The sequence below is a fragment of the Phocoena sinus genome, chromosome 1 (genome assembly GCF_008692025.1).
Source record: "Phocoena sinus isolate mPhoSin1 chromosome 1, mPhoSin1.pri, whole genome shotgun sequence".
In the NCBI taxonomy this organism is placed as follows: domain Eukaryota; kingdom Metazoa; phylum Chordata; class Mammalia; order Artiodactyla; family Phocoenidae; genus Phocoena; species Phocoena sinus.
In genome coordinates, this window is record NC_045763.1 from 125,042,080 (window position 1) to 125,068,076 (window position 25,997).

Sequence of the window (25,997 nt, forward strand, 5' to 3'; positions counted from 1 at the left end):
AGCTCCATTTTCCTTTCTCAAGATTGCTTTGGCTATTCGGGGTCTTTTGTGTTTCCATACAAATTGTGAAATTTTTTGTTCTAGTTCAGTGAAAAATGTCACTGGTAATTTGATAGGGATTGCATTGAATCTGTACACTGCTTTGGGTAGTATAGTCATTTTCACAATGTTGATTCTTCCAATCCAAAAACATGGTATATTTCTCCATCTGTTTCTATCATCTTTAATTTCTTTCATCAGTGTCTTATAGTTTTCTGCATACAGGTCTTTTATCTCTTTAGGTAGGTTTACTCCTAGGTATTTTATTCTTTATGTTGCAGTGGTAAATGGGAATGTTTCCTTAATTTCTCTTTGAGATTTTTCATCATTAGTGTCTAGGAATGCAAGAGATTTCTGTGCATTAATTTTGTATCCTGCTACTTTACCAAATTCATTGATTAGCTCTAGTAGTTTTCTGGTAGCGTCTTTAGGATTCTGTATGTATAGTATCATGTCATCTGCAAACAGTGACAGCTTTACTTCTTTTCTGATTTGGATTCCTTTTATTTCTTTTTCTTCTCTGATTGCTGTGGCTAAAACTTCCAAAACTATCTTGAATAATAGTGGTGAGGGTGGGCAACCTTTTCTTGTTCCTGATCTTACTGGAAATGGTTTCAGTTTTTCACCATTGAGAACAGTGTTAGCTGTGGGTTTGTCATATATGGCCTTCATTATGTTGAGGTAGGTTCCCTCTATGACCACTTTCTGAAGAGTTTTTATCATAAATGGGTGCTGAATTTTGTTGAAAGCTTTTTCTGCATCTATCGAGATGATCATGTGGTTTTTATTCTTCAATTTGTTAATATGGTGTATCACATTGATTCATTTGCATATACTGCAGAATCCTTGCATTCCTGGGATAAACCCCACTTGATCATGGTGTATGATCCTTTTAATGTGCTGTTGGATTCTGTTTGCTAGTATTTTGTTGAGGATTTTTGCATCTATGTTCATCAGTGATATTGGTCTGTAGTTTTCTTTTTTTGTAGTATCTTTGTCTGGTTTTGGTATCAGGGTGATGGTGGCCTCATAGAATGAGTATGGGAGTATTCCTCCCTTTGCTATATTTTGGAAGAATTTGAGAAGGGTAGGTATTAGCTCTTCTCTAAATGTTTGATAGAATTTGCCTCTGAAGCAGTCTGGTCCTGGGCTTTTGTTTGTTGGAAGATTTTTAATCACAGTCTCAATTTCAGTGCTTGTGATTGGTCTGTTTATATTTTCTATTTCTTCCTGGTTCAGTCTCAGAAGGTTGTGCTTTTCTAAGAATTCGTCCATTTCTTCCAGGTTGTCCATTTATTGGCGTAGAGTTGCTTGTAGTAATCTCTCATGCTCCTTTGTATTTCTGCAGTGTCAGTTGTTCTCCTTTTTCATTTCTAATTCTATTGATTTGAGTCTTCTCCCTTTTTTTCTTGATGAGTCTGGCTAATGGTTTATCAATTTCACTTATCTTCTAAAAGAACCAGCTTTTAGTTTTATTGATCTTTGCTATTGTTTCCTTCATTTCTTTTTCATTTATTTATGATCCGATCTTTATGATTTCTTTCCTTCTGCTAACTTTGGGGTTTTTTTGTTCTTCTTTCTCTGATTGCTTTAGGTGTAAGGTTAGGTTGTTTATTTGAGATGTTTCTTGTTTCTTAAAGTAAGATTATATTGCTATCAACTTCCCTCTTAGAACTGCTTTTGCTGCATCCCATAGGTTTTGGGTCGTCGTGTTTTCATTGTCATTTGTTTCTAGGTATTTTTTGGTTTCCTCTTTGATTTCTTCAGTGATCTCTTGGTTATTAAGTAGTGTATTGTTTAGCCTCCATATGTTTGTATTTTTTACAGATTTTTTCCTGTAATTGATATCTAGTCTCATAGCGTTGTGGTCGGAAATGATACTTCATACGATTTCAGTTTTCTTAAATTTATCAAGGCTTGATTTGTGACCCAAGATATGATCTATCTTGGAGAATGTTCCATGGCTACTTGAGAAGAAAGTGTGTTCTGTTGTTTTTCATTGGAATGTCCTATAAATATCAATTGAGTTCATCTCGTTTAATGTATCATTTAAAGCTTGTGTTTCCTTGTTTATTTTCATTTTGGATGGTCTGTCCATTCGTGAAAGTGGGGTGTTAAAGTCCCCAACTATGATTTTGTTCCTGTCGATTTCCCCTTTTATGGCTGTTAGCATTAGCCTTATGTACTGAGGTGCTCCTATGTTGGGTGCATAAATATTTACAATTGTTATATCTTCTTCTTGGGCGATTCCTTGATCATTATGTAGTGTCCTTCTTTGTCTCTTATACTAGTCTTTATTTTAAAGTCTATTTTATCTGACATGAGAATTGCTACTTCAGCTTTCTTTTGATTTCCGTTTGTGTGGAATATCTTTTTCCATCCCCTCACTTTCAGTCTGTATGTGCCCCTAGGTCTGAAGTGGGTCTCTTGTAGACAGCATATATATGGATCTTGATTTTGTATTCATTCAGCCAATCTGTGTCTTTTGGTTGGAGCATTTAATCCATTTACATTTAAGGTAATTATCGATATGTTTGTTCCTATTCCCATTTTCTTAATTGTTTTGGGTTTGTTATTGTAGGTCTTTTCCTTCTCTTATGTTTCCTGCCTAGAGAAGTTCCTTTAGCATTTCTTGTAAAGCTGGTTTGGTGGTACTGAATTCTCTTAGCTTTTGCTTGTCTGTAAAGGTTTTAATTCCTTTATCGAATCTGAATGAGATCCTTGCTGGGTAGAGTAATCTTGGTTGTAGGTTTTTCCCTTTCATCACTTTAAACATGTCCTGCCACTCCCTTCTGGCTTGCAGAGTTTCTGCTGAAAGATCAGCTGTTAACCTTATGGGGATTCCCTTATATGTTATTTGTTGTTTTTCCCTTGCTGCTTTTTATATTTTTGTTTGTATTTAATTTTTGATAGTTGATTAATATGTGTCTTGTCATGTTTCTCCTTGGATTTATCCTGTATGGGGCTCTCTGCACTTCCTGAACTTGATTAACTGTTTCCTTTCCCATATTAGGGAAGTTTTCAACTATAATCTCTTCAAGTATTTTTTCAGTCCCTTTCTTTTTCTCTTCTTCTTCTGGGACCCCTGTAATTCGCATGTTGGTGCGTTTAATGTTGTCCCATAGGTCTCTGAGACTCAATTCTTTGCATTCTTTTTTCTTTATTCTGCTCTGCAGTAGTTATTTCCACTATTTTATCTTCCAGGTCCCTTATCCGTTCTTCTGCCTCTGTTATTCTGCTATTGATTCCTTCTAGAGAATTTTTAATTTCATTTATTGTGTTGTTCATCATTGTTTGTTTGCCCTTTAGTTCGTCTACATCCTTGTTAAACGTTTCTTGTATTTTCTCCATTCTGTTTCCAATATTTTGGCTCATCTTTACTGTCATTACTCTGAATCCTTTTTTAGGTAGACTGCCTATTTCCTTTTCATTTTTTAGGTCTGGTGGGTTTTTATCTTGCTCCTTCACCTGTTGTGTGTTTCTCTGTCTTCTCGTTTTGCTTAACTTACTGTGTTTGGTGTCTCCTTTTTGCAGGCTATAGTTTCGTAGTTCCTGTTGTTTTTGGTGTCTGCCTGCAGTGGCTAAGGTTGGTTCAGTGGGTTGTGTAGGCTTCCTGGTGGAGGGGACTAGTGCCTGTGTTCTGGTGGATGAGGCTGGATCTTGTCTTTCTGGTGGCAGGTCTGTGTCCAGTCATGTGTTTTGTGGTGTCTGTGACCTTATTATGATTTTAGGCAGCCTCTCTGCTAATGTGTAGGGTTGTGTTCCTGTCTTGCTAGTTGTTTGGCATAGGGTGTCCAGCAGTGTAGCTTGCTGGTCGTTGAGTGGAGCTGGGTCTTAGCATTGAGTTGGGGATCTCTGGGAGACCTTTCACCATTTGATATTACATGGAGCTTGGAGGCCTCAGGTGGACCAATGTCCTGAACTCAGTTCTCCCACCTCAGAGGCACAGGCCTGATACCCAGCCGGAGCACCAGGACCCTGTCAGCCACACGGCTCAGAAGAAAAGGGAGAAAGAAAGAAAGAAAAGAAAAGAAAGTTATTAAAATAAAAACACATTAAAAAGTGAGAAAAAAAGAAAGAAAGAAGAGAGCAACCAAGCCAAAAAACAAATCCACCAATGATAACAAGCTCTAAAAACTATGCTAAAAAAGAAAAAACGGACAGACCCCAGGACAAATGGTAAAAGCAAAGCTACGCAGACAAAATCACACACAGAAGCATACACAAACACACTCACAAAAAGAGAAAAAGGAAAAAAATATATTTATCGTTGCTCCCAAAGTCCACCACCTCAATTTTGGGATGATTCGTTGCCTATTCAGCTATTCCAGAGATGCAGGGTACATCAAGTTGATTGTGGAGATTTAATCTGCTGCTCCTGAGGCTGCTGGGAGAGGTTTCCCTTTCTCTTATTTGTTTGCACAGCTCCTGGAGTTCAGCTTTGGATTTGGACCCACCTCTGTTTATAGGTTGCCTGAGCGTATCTGTTCTTCACTCAGACAGGACAGGGTTTAAGTAGCAGCTGATTAGGGAGCTCAGGCTCACTCAGGCCGGGGCGGGGGTGGGGTGGGGGGGCTTGGGGGAGGGGAAGGGAGGGGCGAGCCTGGGGCTGCAGAGGCTGGTGTGACATTGCAACAGCCTGAGGTGCGCCGTGTGTTTTCCTGTGGAAGTTGGCCCTGGATCAGAGGACCCTGGCAGTGGGGGGCTGCACAGGCTCCCTGGAGTGGAGTTGTGGATAGCGACCTGTGCTTGCACACAGGCTTCTTAGAGTCTCATGCCCGTCCCTGGTGTCCACGCTGATAGCTGCAGCTTGCGCCCGTCTCTGGAGCTCGTTTAGGCGGTGCTCTGAATCCCCTCTCCTCACAGACCCCAAAACAATTGTCTCTTGCCTCTTAGGCAGTTCCAGACTTTTTCCCGGACTTCCTCCCGGCTAGCCGTGGCGCACTAGCCCCCTTCAGGCTTTGTTCACGCCGCCAACCCCAGTCCTCTCCCTGTGATCCACTGAAGCCCGAGCCTCAGCTCCCAGCCTCCACCCGCCCCGGCGGGGAGCAGACAACCTCTCGGGCTGGTGAGTGCCGGTCGGCTCCGACCCTCTGTGCGGGAATCTCTCTGCTTTGCCCCCCGCACCCCTGTTGCTGCGCTCTCCTCCGCGGCGCCGAAGCTTCCCTGCTCCGCCACCCGCAGTCTCCGCCCGCGAAGGGGCTTCCTATTGTGTGGAAACCTTTCCTCCTTCACGGCTCCCTCCCACTGGTGCAGGTCCCGTCCCTATTCTTTTGTCTCTGTTTATTCTTTTTTCTTTTGCCCTACCCAGGTACGTGGGGACTTTCTTGCCTTTTGGGAGGTCTGATGTCTTCTACCAGCGTTCAGTAGGTGTTCTGTAGGAGTTGTTCCACATGTAGATGTATTTTTGATGTATTTGTGGGGAGGAAGGTGACCTCCATGTTGTAATCTTCCGCCATCTTGAAGGTCACCTTTTGTGGTTTTAATTCAGCATTTTATATGATTCCATTTTCTCTCCTTTCTTAGCATAGCATTTATACTTCTTTTTTTACTTTTTAGTGGTTGCCCTAGAGTTTGCAATATAAATTTACAGCTAATTCAAATAACACTATACCGCTTCATAGGTAGTGTGAGTACCTTATAATAACAAAATCCTAATTCCTTCTTTCTGTGCCTTGTATCATTGCTGTAATTCATTTCACTTTAATGTAAGCATACATAAGCACATATATATGTGCATAGATAATGGAATGCTTGTTGCTATTATTATTTTGAACAAAGTGTTATTTGTTAGAATAAGAAAAGTAGAAGCTTTTATTTTACCTTCACTCATTCCTTCTTTGATGCCCTCCTGTTGTTTATGTCAGTTTATGTTTCTGACCTTTATTATTTTCTTTCTCTCTAAAGAACTTCTCTTGCAAGGCAAGTCTACTGGCAACAAATTTCTTCAGTTTTTGTTTGAGAAAGACTTTATTCTCATTCACTTTAGAAGGATAATTTTCCAGTGTACAGAATTCTAGGTTGGTGGTTTTGTCTTGTTTTTTTCTCTCAACACTTTAATTATTTCACTCTGTTCTCTTTTTGTTTCATGGTTTCTGAGGAGAAGTAGGATGTGATTCTTATCTTTGTTCCTTTATAGGTATGATTTTTTTTTCTTCAGACTTCTTTCAGGATTTTTTTCTTTATCTTTGACTTTCATATTTTGAAAGTGATATGCCAAAGTATAGTTCTTTTTTGGCATTTATCCGGCAAGGTGTTCTCTGAGCTTCCTGGATCTGTTGTTCAGTGTCTCACATTAATTTGGGGAAATTCTCAGTCATTATTTTTCAAATATTTCTTCTGTTCCTTTCTTCTCACTGTGATATTCCCATTATGCCTGTGTTACACTTATTGTATTGATAGTTATCCCACAGTCCTTGGATATTCTGTTTGTTTTTTTCAATCTTTGCTCTCTTTGCTTTTTGGTTTTAAAGGATTCTGTTGATACAGCCTTTAGCTCAAAGATTCTTTTCTCAGCCATGTCCAGTCTACTAATAAGCCTGTCAAAGGTAGTCTTTGTTTCTGTTCCAGTGTTTTTGATCTCTTGCATTTCTTTTTGTTTCTTTCTTAGGATTTTCATCTCTCTGCTTACATTGCCCATCTATTCTTGCATGCTGTCTACTTTATCAGTTAGAGAGCCCTTAGCATATTAATCATAGTTGTTTTATATATTTTTAAAATTCTTTTAAAGGGGAATGAGAGCCCTGAAGACAAATTCCCCAGTTGCTGGGGGAGGAGGCTTTATAAGCTGGCTGGCGTTGGGAGAGGTCAGGAAGCTTTCAGAGCTGTTGCAGTAGTCTGGAGGACAGGGGAGGTCTGAGGATGCTGATGGCAGGAAGGATCTTTTTTTTTTTTTTGGCCATGTGGTGCAGCATGTGGGATCCCAGTTCCCCAACCAGGGATCAAACCCACGCCCCCTGCATGGGAAGTGCAGAGTCTTAACCACTGGACCGCCAGGGAAGTCCCAAATCAGAGTTGTTTTAAATTCCTGGTCTGTTGCAAAAGGGAGGAGATGTGAGGATATATGTATATGTATAGCTGATTAACTTTGTTATAAAGCAAAAATCAACACACCATTGTAAAGCAATTATACTCCAATAAAGATGTTAAAAAAATAAAATAAAATAAATAAATTCCTGGTCTGAGAGTTCCAACATCCCTGCCATATCTGGTTCTGATGCTGTCTCTTCCGATTGTTTTTTGCCTTTTGTTATGCCTTGTAATTTTTTTCCATAGCTGTATATGTTGTACTAGGTAATAGGAACTACGGTACATAGGCCTTTAGTAATGTGGTGATGTGGGGGGGAGGGGATGCATTCTAGAGTTCTGTGATGCCTGGTGTCCTCCCCTCTCTTAGGGAACCAAGAAGAGTTGTTGATTTTTCAGTCCATTCAGCTTTTACTTATTAGCTTCGAAGTGGGAACCTTCAAGCTCCTTGCATGTGGAAGCAGATTTAACAATCTTTATACTCCTGAGATAAATCTAACTTGGTCATGATAGATTATCTTTTGGACATGTTGTTGGATTTAGTTTGCTAATATTTTGTGAGGACTTTTGCATCTATATTCTGACTGAATTTCCTTTCTTATAGTCTCATGACCCTTTTTTTGGTAAAAAGTTACAGTAGCCTCAGAGAATGAGTAGAAGAATATTTCCTCTTTTTCTTTTCTCTGGCAGAGTTTGTATAAGATTGGAATGATCTTTTCTTTGAAAATTTACTAGACCCTACTTATAAAATTATCTGGAACTGGTATTTTCTTTGGGGTATGTTTTTTAAGTATTATTTTGATTCTTTAATAATTACAGGACTATTTCAACTCTCTCTTCTTTAGTCAGTTTTAGGTGATATTTTTCAATTTGTCGATTCATCTAACTTTTCAAATTTATTATGGTATTTTTACTGTCTTCTTAATTCCTGCTGTGTCTTTAGTTATAGCCACCTTTTTATTCATAACATTATTTCTTTGAACCCCCTTAACTTTTTCTCCATTATCCTGGTCAGGGAACTAAGATCTGGCAAGCCATGTGGCACAGCCAAAAAAAGAAAAAAAAAAAAGAAAAAGAAACAACTTTTGGCTTTGTTGATTTCTTTCATATTTGTTAACCCCTTTGTTTTATACTTCTACTTTTCTTCTCTCTTTATTATTTCCTTCCTTTTATATTATTTGAGATTCCTTTGTGGTTCTTTTTCTAACTTCTTTAGTTGTATACATTCAGCTTTTTTTCATTAACGTCTAATTTGTGGTCAGAGAACATGGTTGGTTTAGACGCATACTTTGAAATTTGTAGAAAGTGGCTTTGTGGCCTTGTACCTGATAAATCTGTAAATGTTCCATGTGTGCTTGAAAAGCATATGACTTTAATTTTTAATGTAGAATTTTATATGTGACCATTCGATTAAGACTAATTGTGCTGTTCATATTATCCCTATTTTTTGCTAGCTTGACTTATAAAATAGTGAGAGAGATGTATTGAAATCATTAAAATGGTGTATGTATCTAATTCTCCTTGTAGTTCTGTCATTTTCTTTTTTAATGCAGTTTGAGGCTTTTTATTGTATGCATATATGTTAAATTGTTATATCTTCCTGGTAAACTGAACCTATTATATATGTAGTAATCCTCTCTACCTTTAATGCTACTTTTTATCTTAGTCTGTTCTGTCTGATATTACTGTAGCTATGCCACCTTTCATTTGATTAGTATTTGCACAATATCCTTTTTCCCTGAAATCTTTCCTTGTCATAATACTTTAGGGATGCCTGAGACAATCTCATTTTTCTCCATTGGTGAAAATAGTCTCTTTATTATTATCATGGCTACTTTTGGACATGTTTCCAACTTTTTACTTCTGATTATCCTGTTTTACCTAATTTTTTTAACTTTCCTATCTTTTTTAGGATTAAGATTTTTATCTTTTTGCTGTTGTTGTTTTGCTTTTTTCATTTCTTTTCCTCCATTGGGTTGGAATGTATACTCTTTATTTATTGTTTACTTCTGAAATTTTCCATGCTTACTGAACTTTATATTATCTTTTATGAATTTTAAATTGCATGCCAAGTTAACATAAGCTATCATATATATATAGAAAAGAACTCATAACTAATATTCTCAGAAACAACTTTGCAAATAGTAGGCTTTTAATAAATAGCTATTTGCTGATTGGTGTTCTTCATATGTATGTATCATTTTAATTTTAATTTTATTAAATTTGCAAAGTAATAAATTACAAATTTATTATTTTCAACATCTTATATTCTTTTGGTGTTTCTTATGAAATATCCTCTAGGAAAGTGGTTTCAGTGTGTTAATTTTTTTTTTTTTTGGCCACACAGCCAGAGGGATATTAGTTCCCTGACCAGGGATTGAACCCAGGCCCTTGGCAGTGAAAGTGCTGAGTCCTAACCAGTGGACTGCCAGGGAATTCCCCTCAATGTATTTATTCTAAGTTTATTCATCTCTTTTAGAACTGTTTGCTGTGTTGGACATTACCTGACTATATATACAAGTATAGTATTTACTGTCACTTTTTATCATCTAATTTGAAATGTGTGTACTTGAAGCTTTTTTTTCTGTTTTAGATCATTTTCCTATAGCGAGATAGTGGTAGGTGCCCTAATCTTTTATCTAAACTGTACAATACAGACTACATAACTTGAGATCTATTTTTCAAAATTATTCTTTATCAGGATTAAGCCAAACAAACATTAAGCAGTAAATTAGACCATATTCTACAGCAAACTTTTAAGTGAAATGAACACTTATGATTTGGTACCATCAATTCTTAATTACTATCATCTCACTACTCATTCAACTTTAATTTTGCCCACATACCGTTTTAAATGATTTGAGTTTTTGTCTAATTCTTAATTTGTCATATAGTTTCTTTTTCCATTTATAGCTCCCAAGGCCTTCAGTTTATCAGCAGGATTATTTCTATTTCCTCTACTACCTGATACTCTTTTTTTTAAAATTTTATTTTATAGAAGTATAGTTGATTTACAATGTTGTGTTAGTTTCTAGATACTCTTTCTTAGCAAGAGTTTTTTTCTTTATTGGTTTCTTGTTAATCACATACTTTTAACTGATTGAGTGTCCTTTTCTCTTCCACTTTAGAAAAAAGAGAGTTTCAATTATATTAATTATGTTTCTTTTGAGAACATTTGAGCTCTCAGCCCTTCCCACTTATCACTTCCCAATCAGAAAGAGATAATCAGAGTAACCTAAACATGTCAGCTTTCTGTGTGGTAGTTTCTAACGATATCTAACTTAAAATTTCAGACCCTGTTTTTTTTTTAACATATATATAGCATAGGATAAAGTTTTTTAAACACTTTTTAAATAAGCCTATAGAATTTATGATACCATTTTATGAAAAAGAAAATACCTTTTTATTATAAGACTACATAATTGTTATGTAATTGTTTTAGAAAGTGTTATTAACAATTTAGTGTCTGGTTTTCTAGACTCTTTCTATGTATATATATAAATTTTTCCCCTATGAATTATTTTTTAACCTATGTTGTAGATTCAGTAGGATAATGCTGACATTTTTCATGTTCTTGCTTATGGATCTTTCTTATTGTTTTTAATGGTGGCATAAGTATTCCAATGTATGGATGTACCATAATTTATTTAACCTATCCTTTCTGTGTATAAGACATTTAGATTATTTCCAGTGTGTCTCAAAGTACTGCAGTGAATATATATGCGTGTGTGTGTGTGTGTGTGTGTCTGTATATATTGTGTGTATATATATATATATATATATATATATTTGCATATTTGTTTTTCTACAACATACATTTTTAAAAGATGAAATTGCTACATCAAAGCAAATATATGTTTAAAATTTTAATGGATATTATTTAATTTCTCCTCAAAAATATATTGTACTGGAACACTAATATATTGCCAGTGGAATTATAAATTGCTGTAACCACTTTGGAAAATTGTTTGGGAGTATCTGTTCAAGCTGACCGTATGCATATACTGTGGTCCAGCAATTCCACTCCAGGATATATACTCAACAGAAATATGTACATATGTTCGCCAAAGCACTATTTCAGTAATCAAAACCTGTAAACAACCCAATGTTCACCAACAGTTGAATGGAAAAAGTAAATTATAATGTATTTATACAAAGTAGTACTCAACAGCAAAGAAGATGAATGAACTATAGCTAAATTCAACAACATGGATGAATCTTACAAATGTAATATTGAGGTAAAGAAGCTAGACACAAAATATATTTTGTATGATTCCATTTAGTTAATGTTCACAAACAGGCAAAATTAATCCATCATGTTAGAAGTCAGAATAGTGGGTTCCTATAAGGGGAATGTAATAATGGGAATGGAGCATAGAGAGACTTCTGGAATTCTATTTATTCTCTATCTCTCCTGGAATTCTATTTATTCTCTATCTCTCATACTGGTACTGGTTACGTGGGACTATTTTTCAAAAATGCATTGAGCTACACATTTATGATTTTATACCTTCCTGAATATGTGTTCTACTTCAGTCAAAAGTTTACAACAGAAGCGTGCACTTTTTTATATATAAAACTTTCAAACTCCTACCAGTAGTGCCTATTTTCCTGTATTCTTGCCACTCTGATAGATGTAAAAAAATTTTTAATCTGATAGACATACAAAAAGATCAATTTGTTTTTATTTTTATCTTAATATTAGTGAGGCTGGGCATCCTTTTGTATATTTATTAAGTCTCTTTCTTCTATAATTTCCCTATTCATGTTCTTTACTCTTTTTCTATTATAGTGTTCATTTTTCATACTGATGTGTAGACACTTTATATATTTTGGAGTTTTGGTCTATTATATGGCAAAATATAATGTTTTAAATAAGAAGTTCAAACTAACAAAGTTATTCAGTAACATGTGTTAGGAAAAGTTCCTTCTAATAATTAAATCAGTCTTAAAGAGTCCATTGTTCTTTATTCTCTAGTTTTGTGGCCAACTCAGTTCTTAGGAGAATAAAATCAGCCTCATTACCTCCAAATCTGTACTCGAATATGGAGTTCATATAGAATAGATTCTATTTGAAGGTCCTTGTTTTATTCATGTATATTAATATTGTTTTTCTTGACTAGTCTGTTCTTTGCTGAGAACAAATATCTTTTAACAAAATCTCAAAACATAAGTTTATCCACTGAACTTATATGTTAACCTTAGTTTCTTCTTCTGGTTTCTCTTTATGCCTTTACATTTCCTAATATGGAGAGAACAAATAATATTGAATAGGTTTTGTTTTATTTGTAGTAAATTGCATATTAATTTTGTCTGTATTGTGTTTTTATAAAACAGCCATTTAAAAAGTGTGCCGCATGCTACTTCCTTTACTCTCTCAACCAGTTTCAAATTTCTAAGTGATCTCTTAACTAAAACATTTTGTTTTAGTAACTCAACTAGTCTGATGTAGTCTCACTGTTGTCTGCCTCTTTATGCTTTTGGTTGGGGATGCCTTATTGACATAATGTTTAGTTTAAATGTTTTCTAGACTTTACTGTATTTTAATGTTGCTCATTTTCATTCTGTAGTGGCCTGTGAATGTTTTTAACTTATTTCTGTTTTTTCTTATTATATGTAATTTATAGACGCTCTGCTGTTGCCCGAATTCAGGAGTTCTTCAGGCGGAGAAAAGAAAGAAAAGAAATGGAGGAATTGGATACCTTGAACATTCGAAGGCCACTAGTAAAGATGGTTTATAAGGGCCATCGCAACTCCAGGACAATGGTACCACATACTCATGACATTCTTTGGAAGAACTGCAATTTTGTAATATGAATTTTTTTCCATAATGATTATTTTCATATATGCTAGTGTGATTCCAATATATTATTGCACCTTCACAGTTATCTCTTTACCCAAACATAGTTCTTTTCGTCCTATAATATATTGTGAAAGACCATCACTTTTTATAAGAAAACTCTACCCTACTGAGGAACTATTGTAGAATTTTTAAAATTTTAGCTTGTACAAGTAACCATTGCTTCTTTTTTTTTGTGGTTCGCGGGCCTCTCACTGTTGTGGCCTCTCCCGTTGTGGAGCACAGGCTCCGGATACGCAGGCTCAGCGGCCATGGCTCACGGGCCCAGCCGCTCCACGGCATGTGGGATCTTCCCGGACCAGGGCACGAACCCGTGTCCCCTGCATCGGCAGGCGGACTCTCAACCACTGCGCCACCAGGGAAGTCCCCACTGCTTTTTTGCTCTCTCACACTTGTCTACTTTCCTAGTAGATTTTTTTAGTTCATATTAGTGCCCTTTGTTGGTTTTGGAGAGAAAGATTTGGATACATGAAATCCAGGTTCCTTGCAAAATATAGTCATATTAATTATAACTCTTTTAAAGATTGACAAGTAGAGATTTGTTTTAGTCACCTTGTCTTTCTAGACTTTAATTTCCTCATCTATGAAATAAGAATAGACCAGATGATCTCTAAGATCTTTTCAAGTTTTTATAACCCAGAAGTCTATATACCCAATGCAATATTAACTGTTTACTAAGAGAATCTTGTGAGATGATTAGCATAACTGTTACTCCGAACCATTTATATCTAGAAAGTGTTCTCATATATTCATTGAGTTATCAAAAAGTATCTACAGAACCGGTTTTAATCTGCTTTCTTTAGAGTCAAGGCAAAAAGTAACTTTGGGATGGAGAAATAATTAGCTGTCTCTATAGATATCATTGGTAGTAATAATTTAATCATTCTGGAAAGCATACTCATTATTGATAGAAGTAGCCAATTTATATTTCTTGCATTTTGCTGGTTAAAATTTTGAATGAAAATAATTAGGGACAGGAATGGAAAAAAAAAAGAAGACAAGTAAATACAAAAGTATTCCAAGTAACAAAAAAATTCCTCCCCTCCTTTGCTTTGCCAAAAATAGCAAAGTAGCAGCTGCACTTAAAATGATTTCAAAAATTCTGATATGAAGTACAAAGAAAGATTTTTGATGGTTCATTCATGTGCATCTGTGGAAAAATTCCATCATAACCATTCTAACATATCCTTTGTCTCATTGCTTCATAAAAGTAAATATGTATTTCTATCTTTCCTTCTTGATTGTGAGAGCTTCTAATAGCTAATAAAAAGATTGGTACTTTTTGTTCTTTTGGCATAAAGCAAGATACAGGAGGGAACAATGCATTTTTTTCTATGAATTGTTTTTATTATCTTGTAAAATCTAAAATGGAACCGTTTTTGGGAAGTTCAATAACATATATATATGTTTCCATTATACTGTTCAAAATGCAGAAATCCCATTCATTCATTTAGCAGTTATTAACTCAGCACCTACTGTGTGCCAAGTACTGTTTCAGGCACTATAAATATAGCATTGAACAAAGCAAATCCCTATCTTCATGGGGGACTTTTCATTACTTACTGCCACTTTATCCCTGCTGACAAATCTCTATCATGATTTCAATATACTAGAAGACAAAGGCTCTCTTCAATTTTTTATTTTCTGAGCCAATTAATTGTTTTAACTTGAGAATAGAATAAATCTTTTTTAATAACTTTGATTTGAATTCTCTTATCACTTCCTTTTTTTTAACCCTTAGATAAAAGAAGCCAATTTCTGGGGTGCTAACTTTGTAATGAGTGGTTCTGACTGTGGCCACATCTTCATCTGGGATCGTCACACTGCTGAGCATTTAATGCTTCTGGAAGCTGATAATCACGTGGTAAACTGCCTGCAGCCACACCCGTTTGACCCAAGTAAGATGACCTTTTATAAGGCAAGGGCTAGAAATCATTAGTGTAACTAATCAGCTTCAACTTTTTCCTAGTTGTTAATATAAAAATAATCCAAATTATCCTAGTAGGCAGCCACTAGGGTCAAGTATTACTATTTGGGGTTTAAAACAAAAAACACTTATAACCTGCTTTGGGCAGAAAATATGGGGAAATAGGTTAACGAGTTTATACTCCTAAGAGTGCTTCTAAGTTTTATCAGCTGTAAGAGGTTTGGCTGATTGAACTTTTCACTACTTAACCAAATTGAACCTCCAAGCCTTTTAGTCTTCACATGTCTGAATTAATTTACCAGAACAAAGGAGCATTGGCTTGTTCTTGCCTTCCATTTGAAATTGCCCGTGTTTCTCATAAAAGAGCAGTAAGTGAGAAAAAAATTTGAGTGATTTCAAGATGGTCTTAAAATTGTGTTCTAGAGTAACTTTTAGGAAATCTTCAAAATAATATTCTCAGTTAACAATTAAATGTATCAGTACAATTTCCATTCTAACTCAATTTTGCTGAACATATACATACATGCATATATACATTATAAATGTACATGAATTAATGGCATATTTCTAAGCTTTATATTAATGTGAGCATTTTATTTCTAGTTCTAGCCTCGTCTGGCATAGATTATGACATAAAGATCTGGTCACCCCTAGAAGAGTCAAGGATCTTTAACCGAAAACTCGCCGATGAAGTAAGATTTTTGTTATACTTATTATAGAACATATGTCACTTTGTTCCCGAACTGTTGTTTTAAGAGGAATCAAAGCAGCTCAGTTTGTTATTAGTTGGTAACATAAAACAAGTTAATTCATTTAATGAGGTCAAATTTTAAGAAAAAGAAAAGTCAAGAATAAAACATGCCCACAATACTAGAGAGGTAAAAATTGGAATATTATTTGGATAAGTAGAATATTGATTATTGGTAGTAACAGATATAGTATATTGTAGTTGAAGAAACATAGGGTGACTATTTGTGCTTATTGCAATGAAGAATCATTAAAAAAAACCACTGTGTCCTTTTAAGAAAATAGTTTTGCTTTAACTGTTCTCCATAATCATAGCCAAATAGGTAGCAGAACAAACGATTGGAGACTCTTTTCCTTTTACAATTATATTTTAAGATTTCCTCAGCTTCTGAAGCTACTGTGACATCACTAGTTTTCCAGACTGAGTTCTCTGAAGCTCTAGGTTTTTTAAAGAATTGGAAGCAGGATGATGGATGATATGAAAGCTAAACTCTGGGCATTTCCTTCCCAACTGCAACGAGGGTTTTCATTTTGGGGTTTCCATATAAGATTTCTTATGAAAATAAGGATCCATTGCATTAATCAGCTACTAACTAATTGTTGAACTTCTGTGAGGAGGGGATTGCAACTAAGGTTGATACTACCCCCTCTTAAAACAATAAAATAAGAGTTCATTGCTAAAAATATTAATGAGTTGGAAAACTAGTTCTCTAGACCAAGGTTGACAGTTCACAGTGAAATTCCCACATATACTTTTACTCATTTAATAGACATATATAAAACACTTGGTGTATGTCAGGCACAGTGCTGAATTTAAAAAGATAACCCCCTCCTTCAGAACTTAAAGACTAGTGGAAAAAACAGACATATAAACAGCTAGAATATAGTGTGCTCAGTGTCAGAGATGTACACATAGTGTTTTGGAAGCCCGTAGAAAGGAACAGCCATGCTTGCAAATGGAATAGATGGGATGGGAAGGTCTTCACAGAGGAAATAAGAATTGGACTGAGTTTCCTAGGCATACAAGGATCAAAGGAACATTTGAGACAGAAGGATCGGTGTGTTTCAAGTTACTGTAAGGTAAATGAACCACCAGTGTGCTGAAACCTAGAGGACACATATGAAAGCAGCTCAGTTGGACTAAAAAGCTAGGTTGGGGCATGGTTGTAAAGGGCCCTGTCGGGCACCCCGATGAGTTGAAAAACTATTGTAATATCATTGGGGGACTGCTGATCAGGTTAGCATCTTTTTCTTCCTCTCATGCTTTCCTTTCTTTCTTCCTATTTTTCCTTTGCCATGACCTTTGCTTTTCCTCTTTCTTTTTTCCCTTGCCTGTGATTATACATTAGCTCTCTAGGTGTTCATGGATGTTCATTTAGTCCAATTCTTGGTACTTAAGACAAAATTCATTGGTAACTCTTATCCAAAGGTTTATTTTTCAAGATTACTTTGCTTCAGTCAAGGTAACATTTTTCTTGAGGGACCCGAGTGACCCAGGGATAATAATTTAACACTGCTCTGTCACTAGAAGTATCAGTTCTACTAGATGGGAAAATAATAAACAGACACAAAGTAGACTGCTCTGGAAAACAAATTATAAGTAAAAATAAATTGAATTCTTGAATGTTTTAAGTAGCCTCAAGGTTTGACCTTTGTCTTTCTGCCAGTTGAAAGAGTAGTGTTCTCTGATCTTACTCTGTCGAATGCAAGTTAAAGTAATTATTTGGTACTGAGTAGCCTTAAGGTGGAAATACAGACATATATAGATACATATGAAGAATGAAATAATTCCTGCTAATTTTTTACTGTTCTCCTAATCGCTAAGGAGAAGGTACAGTTACCCTGTGATCTTTGACATGGTTATTTAACTTGCCTCATAGGTTATAACTCGAAATGAACTCATGCTGGAAGAGACTAGAAATACCATTACAGTTCCAGCCTCTTTCATGTTGAGGATGTTGGCTTCACTGAATCATATTCGAGCTGGTAAGAACTGTCAGTGTACTATTAAAATCATTATTATATTTGAAAAACATTATTATTTAAGATCTACTTTAAAGTGATTTATTTTTTAAAAAAAAAAGGGGGGACTTCCCTGGTGGTTAGGACTCCGAGCTTCCACTGCAGCGGGCATGGGTTCGACTGGTTGGGGAACTAAGATCCCGTGTGCCATGCGGCACAGCCAATAAAGTGAAGTGAAGTGAAGTAAAAAGTAAAGTAAAAGTAAAAAGTAAAGTAAAAATTTCCTTAAATTACAAAATCAAGGCAGCTTAACTTTTTTTTTTTAACACAAGAGAAGTTTATTTCTTGCTGACATTTAAGTCCTCTCAGAGGGAACAGGTGCATGGAAGGCAGCTTAACTTTTGAACGAGGAGTTCTATGAATTCTTGATCTTAGTACAGTAATTTATATCCCCATGAGCCAACTTTATTGAAAAGTGTCAAAGTGAAAAGATGAAGTCACTTGAAAACTTTTATCAGCTGTGCTTTTCTTCTCAGAGTGGAAGATCATACCATAAACCTTAAGATACGTTATAGTAAGTACCCTTTAATGGTAGGTTTGGTCAAAATCAGTCACAGCCCAGACAAAAATAAAGGTAACGTGTTACTACAGAGGTTGAAACAGATAGCTCAGTATGTTTTTTTCAGTATTTTTTTGTTTTAGATGATAAACTGTGAGGTTCAGTGCCACAGATACAAAATTGTGTATATTATAACTAATATTCAAGAAGGAATGGAATAACCTGTGTTCATAACAGTAGAAAATATCCAGTATCCATTATAAACAAAGTGTTTATCACTCTTCACTGATATCACAAATTTCTTCATATGTTGGGTATTATTTAATAAAAACAACCACCACCATTTATGGAATACCTGTAATGTATCAGGCAATATACCAGTCATTTCACAAATTTATCCTCAGTTAGCTCCAACCCTTTACAAAGTAGATTATTTGTAATAACTCACCCCAGGTCACATAACTGATAAATGGTAAAGCCTGAATTTGAAACTAGCTTCCAAGCACTTACTCCCCTTTTACCTACAAATTTCACTTTCGGGAACACGTTCAAGTCATGAATAAGACACGCAGTCCTCTGGAGGACCTGATCTCAAACTGCTTTTCTAGTGCATTCTTTCCTTTTCTATCCACTCCATCCACTCTGGCCCTCTCTGAATTTTGGGGTACATCAGACTCTTTCCCGCTTCAGAGATCTTTCTAATCATGATGTCCCCTCCCATCCTCACTCTTTATTAGGATAACTTCCATTTCAGACCTTCAGGTCTATATAAGCAGTAGATTATATATCACTTTCTCAGAGGGTGGGGAAGGGAGAGCTAAGTATTCCAGGCAAAATAAAGAGTATGTAGCATCTGTCTAAGTCCTGGAGGAGAGAGACTGTAGTACATCTGAAGAATTGAAAGAAGCCCCTTACGTCTGTGATTAAAAGAGCTGGAGAGAAAATAACCCTCAAATTGTAAATATTAACTATTACCAGGAAAGAGTGAAAATTTCAAATAGTCAAAACAAAAAGTAAACCTAAAATGTAAACAGAAAATGTTTGTAGTCCAACAAAATATAACTGTGGTACTTCTAACCACTGTAACATCTTTTGATCTGTTTTCTTCAGTAACAATCAGTGACCTTTAAAATTCACTTGGATTTCAGATTTGAGGAGGCAGCATTTTATAGAACAAGAAAAACATTTGCTGATTATGACAACTAAAATTTGCTTGTTCTTATGAAGAGTTCATCTGGTGAATGGTTCTTCCTGAGTTTTCCTATAGGAAACTGATTCTCCTTTCATTTGTGCAAGAATCTATTTTATTTTTTCTAATAAATTTATTTATTTTTGGCTGCACTGGGTCTTCATCGCAGTGCGCGGGCTTCTCATTGCGGTGGCTTCTCTTTGTTGCGGAGCACGAGCTCTAGGCGTGTGGGCTTCAGTAGTTGCAGCATGCAGGCTCAGTAGTTGTGGCTTGTAGACTTTATAGAGTGCAGGCTCAGTAGTTGCGGCGCATGGGCTTAGTTGCTCCTCGGCATGTGGGATCTTCCCGGACCAGGGCTCGAAGGCGTGTCCCCTGCATTGGCAGGTGGATTCGTAATCACTGCGCCACCAGGGAAGTCCAAGAATCTATTTTAAATAGGTGCTAATGTGTCAATGGTTTGTTAACTAATAGTTATTACCATCCTTCTTTGATTTTAGAATTAGATGTTTTATAATATAAAGGTTGCCTTTCTTCTGTTTCTTTTTGTCAGCAGTCAAGGTTTAGTCAACTTAACTCACCCTCTTGTTTCTCTTAGGTAAAAGACTAGATAGAAAAAGGTACCCAAGAGTTTGTATTTCTGCTGCTTTTATCCTTAAGATGTCTAGTTATTTGATGAGTCAACTACTACTTTCCTCTCCTTCCCTTCATTGTCCTGTATTCCAAGTACAATAATGTCTGTGTATTCAAGGAGAGTTAGTAATAGACTTTGATCATGGAAGCACAGTCTAGCCACAGAATACTTCAGCCTTTCCATTACTCCACAAGGCTTCCTGGGAAATCAGCTCCTTCCTGCTTAAGCTGTGATTTTTAATGAAGAGTGCACTTTAAATCCCCCCTTTAAAACTACAAATACCTGGTTCCTATCCATTAAAGATTCTCATTCATTTCATCTGAATAGGGTTTGAGCTCCTGCATTTTAAAAAAGCAACCAAAATTATTCTCATGAATGCTGTACTAAAGACTTTTAGTCTAGGCAACTTCTTGAGAGAGAAAGGCAGTTCTGAGATTCCTAGAAGTTTTGACGGGCTTTGGAGAGATGGTGTGTGAACCATTCTAATCTTTTCTAAAATATGTTAGAATCTGATCAATTTACTCCCCTCCTTAAAATTCTCCTGGGCCTCCTCATGCTCTTAGGGTAGAGTCCAAATATGTTAATATGATTTATAAAACCCTGAAGCATCCCTTCGTACCGCTGGACCTTGGCACACGTACATCTAGATAGCCACAGTGTTCTCCACGATGGATCTATAGAGCGTAACATCACATTGAGCTCACAGGCACTTACCCAGTCATACACAGATTCACTCCATAAATTATGGTAGCTTTACTCCAGAATATAATCCATATTCATCTACCTTGGTCTCCCTGCTTCTGCTCTCGCCTTCATACAATCTGATTTCCACAGCACACAGGGAGCTTTTTAAAACATGGGTCAGGGACTTCCCTGGTGGCGCAGTGGTTAAGAATCTGCCTGCCAGTGCAGGGGACACGGGTTCGGTCCCTGGTCCAGGAAGATCCCACATGCCGCGGAGCAACTAAGCCTGTGCGCCACAACTACTAAGCCTGCGCTCTAGAGCCCGCAAGCCACAACTACTGAAGCCCACACGCCCTAGAGCCCAGGTGCTGCAACTGCTGAGCCCACGTGCCCGCAATCCTAGAGCCCGTGCTCCGCAACAAGAAGAAGCCACCGCAATGAGAAACCCACTCACCGCAACTAGAGAAAGCCCGCACACAGCAACGGAGACCCAACACAGCCAAAAATAAAACTAAAGCGTGGGTCAGTAAACTTTTTCTTTAAACGGCCAGATAGTAAATAGGCTTTGTGGGCCATGTGGTTTCTGTTGCAGCTACTCATTTCTGACATTGTGGTGCAAAAGCAGCCATAGATGATATGTAGATCAAGGGCATGGCTCTGCTTTAATAAAACTTTATTTACAGAAATAGGCTGTGGGAGGATTTGCGCAGGGGCCATAGTTTGCTGACCCACTTTTTAAAAATATACATTAGGTTATGTCACCCTTGCTTAAAATTCTCAGGGACTCCCCAGCTGCTCTTAAAACCCAGACTTCATACGCTGATCTACATGACCTAGACCTGCCAGCCACTGAGTCGACACATTCCAGTGTTCTCCTCGCCCACTACATTTCAGCCATAAATGGCTACTTTCCTCCTCAGATTCATCAAGCTTGTTAGCATATTTAGGACCTTTTCACTGGCTGTTTCCTCTGCCTTTTAGGCAACTTCGTCCAACTTCACTAATAATTGAACATACAATTGAGGTCTCAGCTCCAGTGTTACCTCCTTAGAAAAGTCTTCCCTAGTTGCCCAGTGTGAAGTTGTTTCATGTGCCTTCTCACACCCTCCTTCTCATTCAGTCACTCTCTGGTCATTGCCTATTTCATCAAGTACTTATTCTAACTTCATTTCTTTATTTTTGTCTTGCTACACCGATTAAAGGAGAAAAATACATTTCTTATTTTCTGTTTTTCTCCTCTAGAAAGTGAGCTCATTAAGACCAGAGACCTAGTTTGTCTTATTCACAGCTGGATAGCTAGCTTCTAGAACAGTGCCTAGCATATAATACTGTTTCGTGAATGAATGGGTGAACAAGTGAATGAACTTCTAGTATCAAATCTTTAGCTAACAATGAGTCTTGTATTGACTCTGTTTTGTTGGAACACAGGTTTCCTTGGGGTATTTTTTTCATATCTCCCTTGTCCCCTCCCCACACCCCCAGCAAACTTAATATCTCTTCATTATCTTATCTTTTCTGATCAAAAATAATTTCTTGAAGAAATATTTCTAACAGAGAATTACAGGAACCTTTCCACAAATGTAAACCTTACTTACAGGAGCAATTCGGTGTTGTCAACTTTCGAAAACAGTGGATACAGAAGTGATTATTTCCAGTTTTCATTTAAAAGAACACAGTGTTCTCAGATCTCCGTGGTCTGTAATCACCAACCAGAGATTTGTGAAAGTGTTGAACTGCTTATCAGTTTTACTACCTCCGTAGCACTTTGTGGACAGAAAGATTTCATTTAATTTATTCTTAGAAATTGGGTTTATATTCTGAGACATGACTCAGCAACGGTTAAGTGAGAAGGGTTTGAGAAACGGACAGCTGTTCTGCCCTCTTCCTCATTCCACAAGCCACTGTCAGTTACTGTGTGACCTGTGTGAGATTCCATGGGCCCTCACTCGACTTCTTATCACTTGCTTTGGGCTCTGCAGAATTCTAACGTCTGCTGTAAACTCCTTGATTTGAAGGCTGTGACATTTCCTCCTTCCCCTCCGTTGCCCCATCTTCATTCGTAAGTGTGACAACCAGAAAGAATTTGGGCCGCCCTCCACGTTCTGAAATAGGCTGGTAATATGACAGAATAGGTTTGGTGAGTAGAGTCAGTTGTATCCTGTTCGCGATACTCTGGTTAAGCAGAATAGTAGCTTCATGTTTTTTTCTCTCGTGAAAGTATATCATACAATAAAAACAGTGTAATCTCTTTTATACTGACAACCCTTAGGTAGCCTTTTATTGATCAGGAAGTCTTCCACTGTGTTTAGATTCCTTAGTGACCTGTGAAGGTCTGTCATCATCTTATTTTGTTCATTTATTTTACAAATGTGTATTGAACACTTATTATATAATAATAACTAAAATTTGTATAATTCAGGTTACAAATCATACACACATACATTATCTCATTAGTTTGACGTTGAAATGGAGTTGGCGTAGAGGGGATTTAATCTAATTCACTTGGACAATTAAACATACAATCCCTTCTGTATACTGGTGTTGTTGACTTAGGATCCAAGGGGAGTGTTTAAGCCTCTGTAGATAATAAAATCTCAGGATTCCGTTTTCTCTTGGTGTTGACAGTGGGACGGAACTGTTTCCCCCGTGTCTAAGCCTTTCTTCCCCCAGCTTACCCTGGAGAAATCCTTCTGTGATAGAAAGGGTTCCATGCTAGTGGTGGTAGTGATTCGGTACTGTTGCCTTCTTTACATACCCTAACGTAATATATCTTATCTTAGTAAAACTTACGTTCATTTATTTGATAAACCTTCATTGAACCTCTCGTACTAGACCCTTCGGACATAAAAGAAATAACTACCACCTTTCCCAGGAGCTCACAGTCTAGTCTGTAAGAAGACAGGCAAACAAGCTATTACTGTAATTATTACACAATACATATAAAATATTCTGGAATGTGAAGGAAGGAGTTCATAATTCTGCAGGTTGGGTATTTGAAAAAGTCTGGGGGAAGTTTCACACAGGGAATAATAGTCGTATCGAGATGAGTAAGCAGAACCATTATAGCTGAAGAACTGGGTGAAGGTGTCCCAAGCAGAGGAACAGCAAGTGTAAATCATGGAACTTGAGAGGACGTGCCGTGCTCACTCGCCGGGTTGTAACTGTACACTCCCTTGAGTGTTCAGTCTAGATAAGCTCCTTGATGACAGAGACTGTGACTGTTTTGGTCACCATTGTATCCTGGAACATAGCAGATATTTAAGAAATGTTTTTATAAACAAATACACAGATCCTCAAGAACGATCACCAAATTCTCTCGCACTGCTTGCCTCTCACTCCCCTTGGTGACACCTGATACACCTCCTAGGGCTCCCAGACCCCCAGGAACACAGTTTGAAATCATTGCAGTAGACCACAGTAGATCAAGATCTTTAGGGTTTTTTCTTTGTACTTTTTATATCTTTGGAATTACATGAATATTCAAAGTTGAGAGTGCTGTGTTTCCTTTACTCTTTGTCTCCAGAGGCAAAAATAACTTTTCTACGCACAGCTGTGAACTGATTTTTACATGATGTTCTGAATTATATACATTTTAATCAGTTTTGAATAAAAGGCACTGAAACTTATTTTAATTGTACTAATAAAGGTATTTCGTTTTGTCTCATACCTGTGTCTTCCAGACCGGTTGGAGAGTGACAGATCAGAAGGCTCTGGTCAGGAGAATGAAAATGAGGATGAGGAATAATCATCTCTTATTGGCAAGCACTTAGATGTTCGGAAATTTGTATCAGACATTTATATTTTTTTCTTTACAGAGCTTCAGTGCAATTTTAAGGCTGTGGTTTTTTGGAGTTTCTCCCTTTTGGGGGGTGACCTAACATTGGTTTGGAATGATCGTGTGCATGAACTTGGGAGTGTGTGTAAAACAAAACTAGCGAAATGTTTTAAACACTTTTTGCCATGTATGAGGAGTGCTAGAAAATGCGAAGTGCAATATTCTCCCTAACCTTCAATTGTGGGAGCTTGGATCATTGTTGAAGAGTAATTTTCATTATAGTGAAAATGTTGGTTCAAATAAATTTCTACACTTGCCATTTGCATGTTTGTTGCTTTCTAATTAAAGAAGTTGGTTGTTTTAAGATATCCTGACTTTGACTATTTAATGCCTTGATACCTTGACCCACGTTTTCCAAATCTTTTCTTGTAACCTAAGATTGTCTTTCTCTGTTCTTTTCTAGATTAAATAACCTTTTCAGTTTTGACTTCTGTGTGACAGGATCCCATAGAAGAGCTTTTTTTTCATTTCTCCTTTCAAAGTACTTTATCTCCACCCCCAATCATCAACTCTCATGATCAGTGGTCCCTCACTACCTGAGTTCAGGGGTCAGGCTATGAGCAATCCCAGAGCATCATGGATACTCACACACCATATTAGCACAAGCCAGTTCTGAGAGCTCTGGCTTCTAGCCTTCCTTTCTCCAACTTCTAGGTTTCAACTGAAAGTGTTGACCATCCAGTCTTCTAATTCCTGGTCTTCCTCCTCTCTGGTGTCCACCTTCACTCGACTTAAGCCATCCACACCCGGGTCTGTGTCTTACAGGTTACGACTTGAAGCTGCACCTGCAGACTTAACCCTTCAGCCATCCTCTCTCCTGTCTCCTAAACTGTCATGCCCACTCTCGTTGGGCCATGAACAGACTCACAGGTGTGGCCAGGCAAAACATCCCTCTCCCGTGTGGAGACCAGGGATGGCTCCTCCCCGGAAGATGGCTGCAAGCCCAAGGACACCTGATGCTGAGAGAAGACAGATTGGCTTTCTGGACAGAGGAAAAATAACTCTGGTTGGCTCGGTAACTTCAGTTGGACCTCAACATCTAGCTCTTGGCCTGGGCAGGACGCATATGTCTCCATATTAGGAATATGCTAAAGGGTCAAAGGGAAAGAAAGGAGTGAGTTAAAAGTTTAGCCAAACAGGGCAAATGCATGATTTCCAAAAAGTGCCAGGTCTCAGTTTCTGGTACCCAAATAGTTATGTGATCTGCTCAAGCCATGTGACTTCTTTGGGCTTCTGTTTCCTCCTCCCTCAGAGAGAGGTAGTCATATTTGCACCACCTATGTCCCTGGGGCTGTGTTAGGACCCCACGAGAGGTTGAAGGGTTTACAGAATAACTAACTAAAAAGACTAATGCGGCGCATAATATGACACCACATGATATGACAGTAAGAGGGATTATGCTATAGAGAAGTGCTGGAAACCCGACAGCCCAGACTGGAGTACTCAGTGGGGTCAAGGGTGACTCTGGCAGGAAGAGCAAGAGGAGAAAATCGATGGCGTTTGTTCACTGGTGCAGGATGTCGATAGTGGAGGAGGCT

At 37.3% G+C, this 25,997-nt stretch overlaps 2 protein-coding genes across 11 annotated transcripts in view; one reads left to right on the plus strand and one right to left on the minus strand.

The window, feature by feature from the left end:
• The window catches only part of DCAF6 (DDB1 and CUL4 associated factor 6), a 173,813-nt gene extending 149,046 nt beyond the window's left edge, over nt 1-24,767 (plus strand). For 9 of the 10 annotated variants that reach the window (XM_032637199.1, XM_032638781.1, XM_032632494.1 and 6 more), the window contains 5 exons: nt 12,693-12,831; nt 14,667-14,823; nt 15,456-15,544; nt 17,480-17,585; nt 24,305-24,767. In XM_032637199.1, coding sequence (XP_032493090.1) covers nt 12,693-12,831; nt 14,667-14,823; nt 15,456-15,544; nt 17,480-17,585; nt 24,305-24,369 — 556 coding nt within the window. In that variant the 3' untranslated portion in view covers nt 24,370-24,767. The remainder of the gene's footprint in view (nt 1-12,692; nt 12,832-14,666; nt 14,824-15,455; nt 15,545-17,479; nt 17,586-24,304) is intronic. The other variant, XM_032635637.1, reaches the window with a different exon arrangement.
• GPR161 (G protein-coupled receptor 161) overlaps nt 21,281-25,997 on the minus strand; it is a 57,752-nt gene continuing 53,035 nt past the window's right edge. Inside the window, exon 12 of the transcript XR_004351554.1 lies at nt 21,281-23,864. The gene's annotated coding sequence lies outside the window, so the exon portion shown is untranslated. The remainder of the gene's footprint in view (nt 23,865-25,997) is intronic.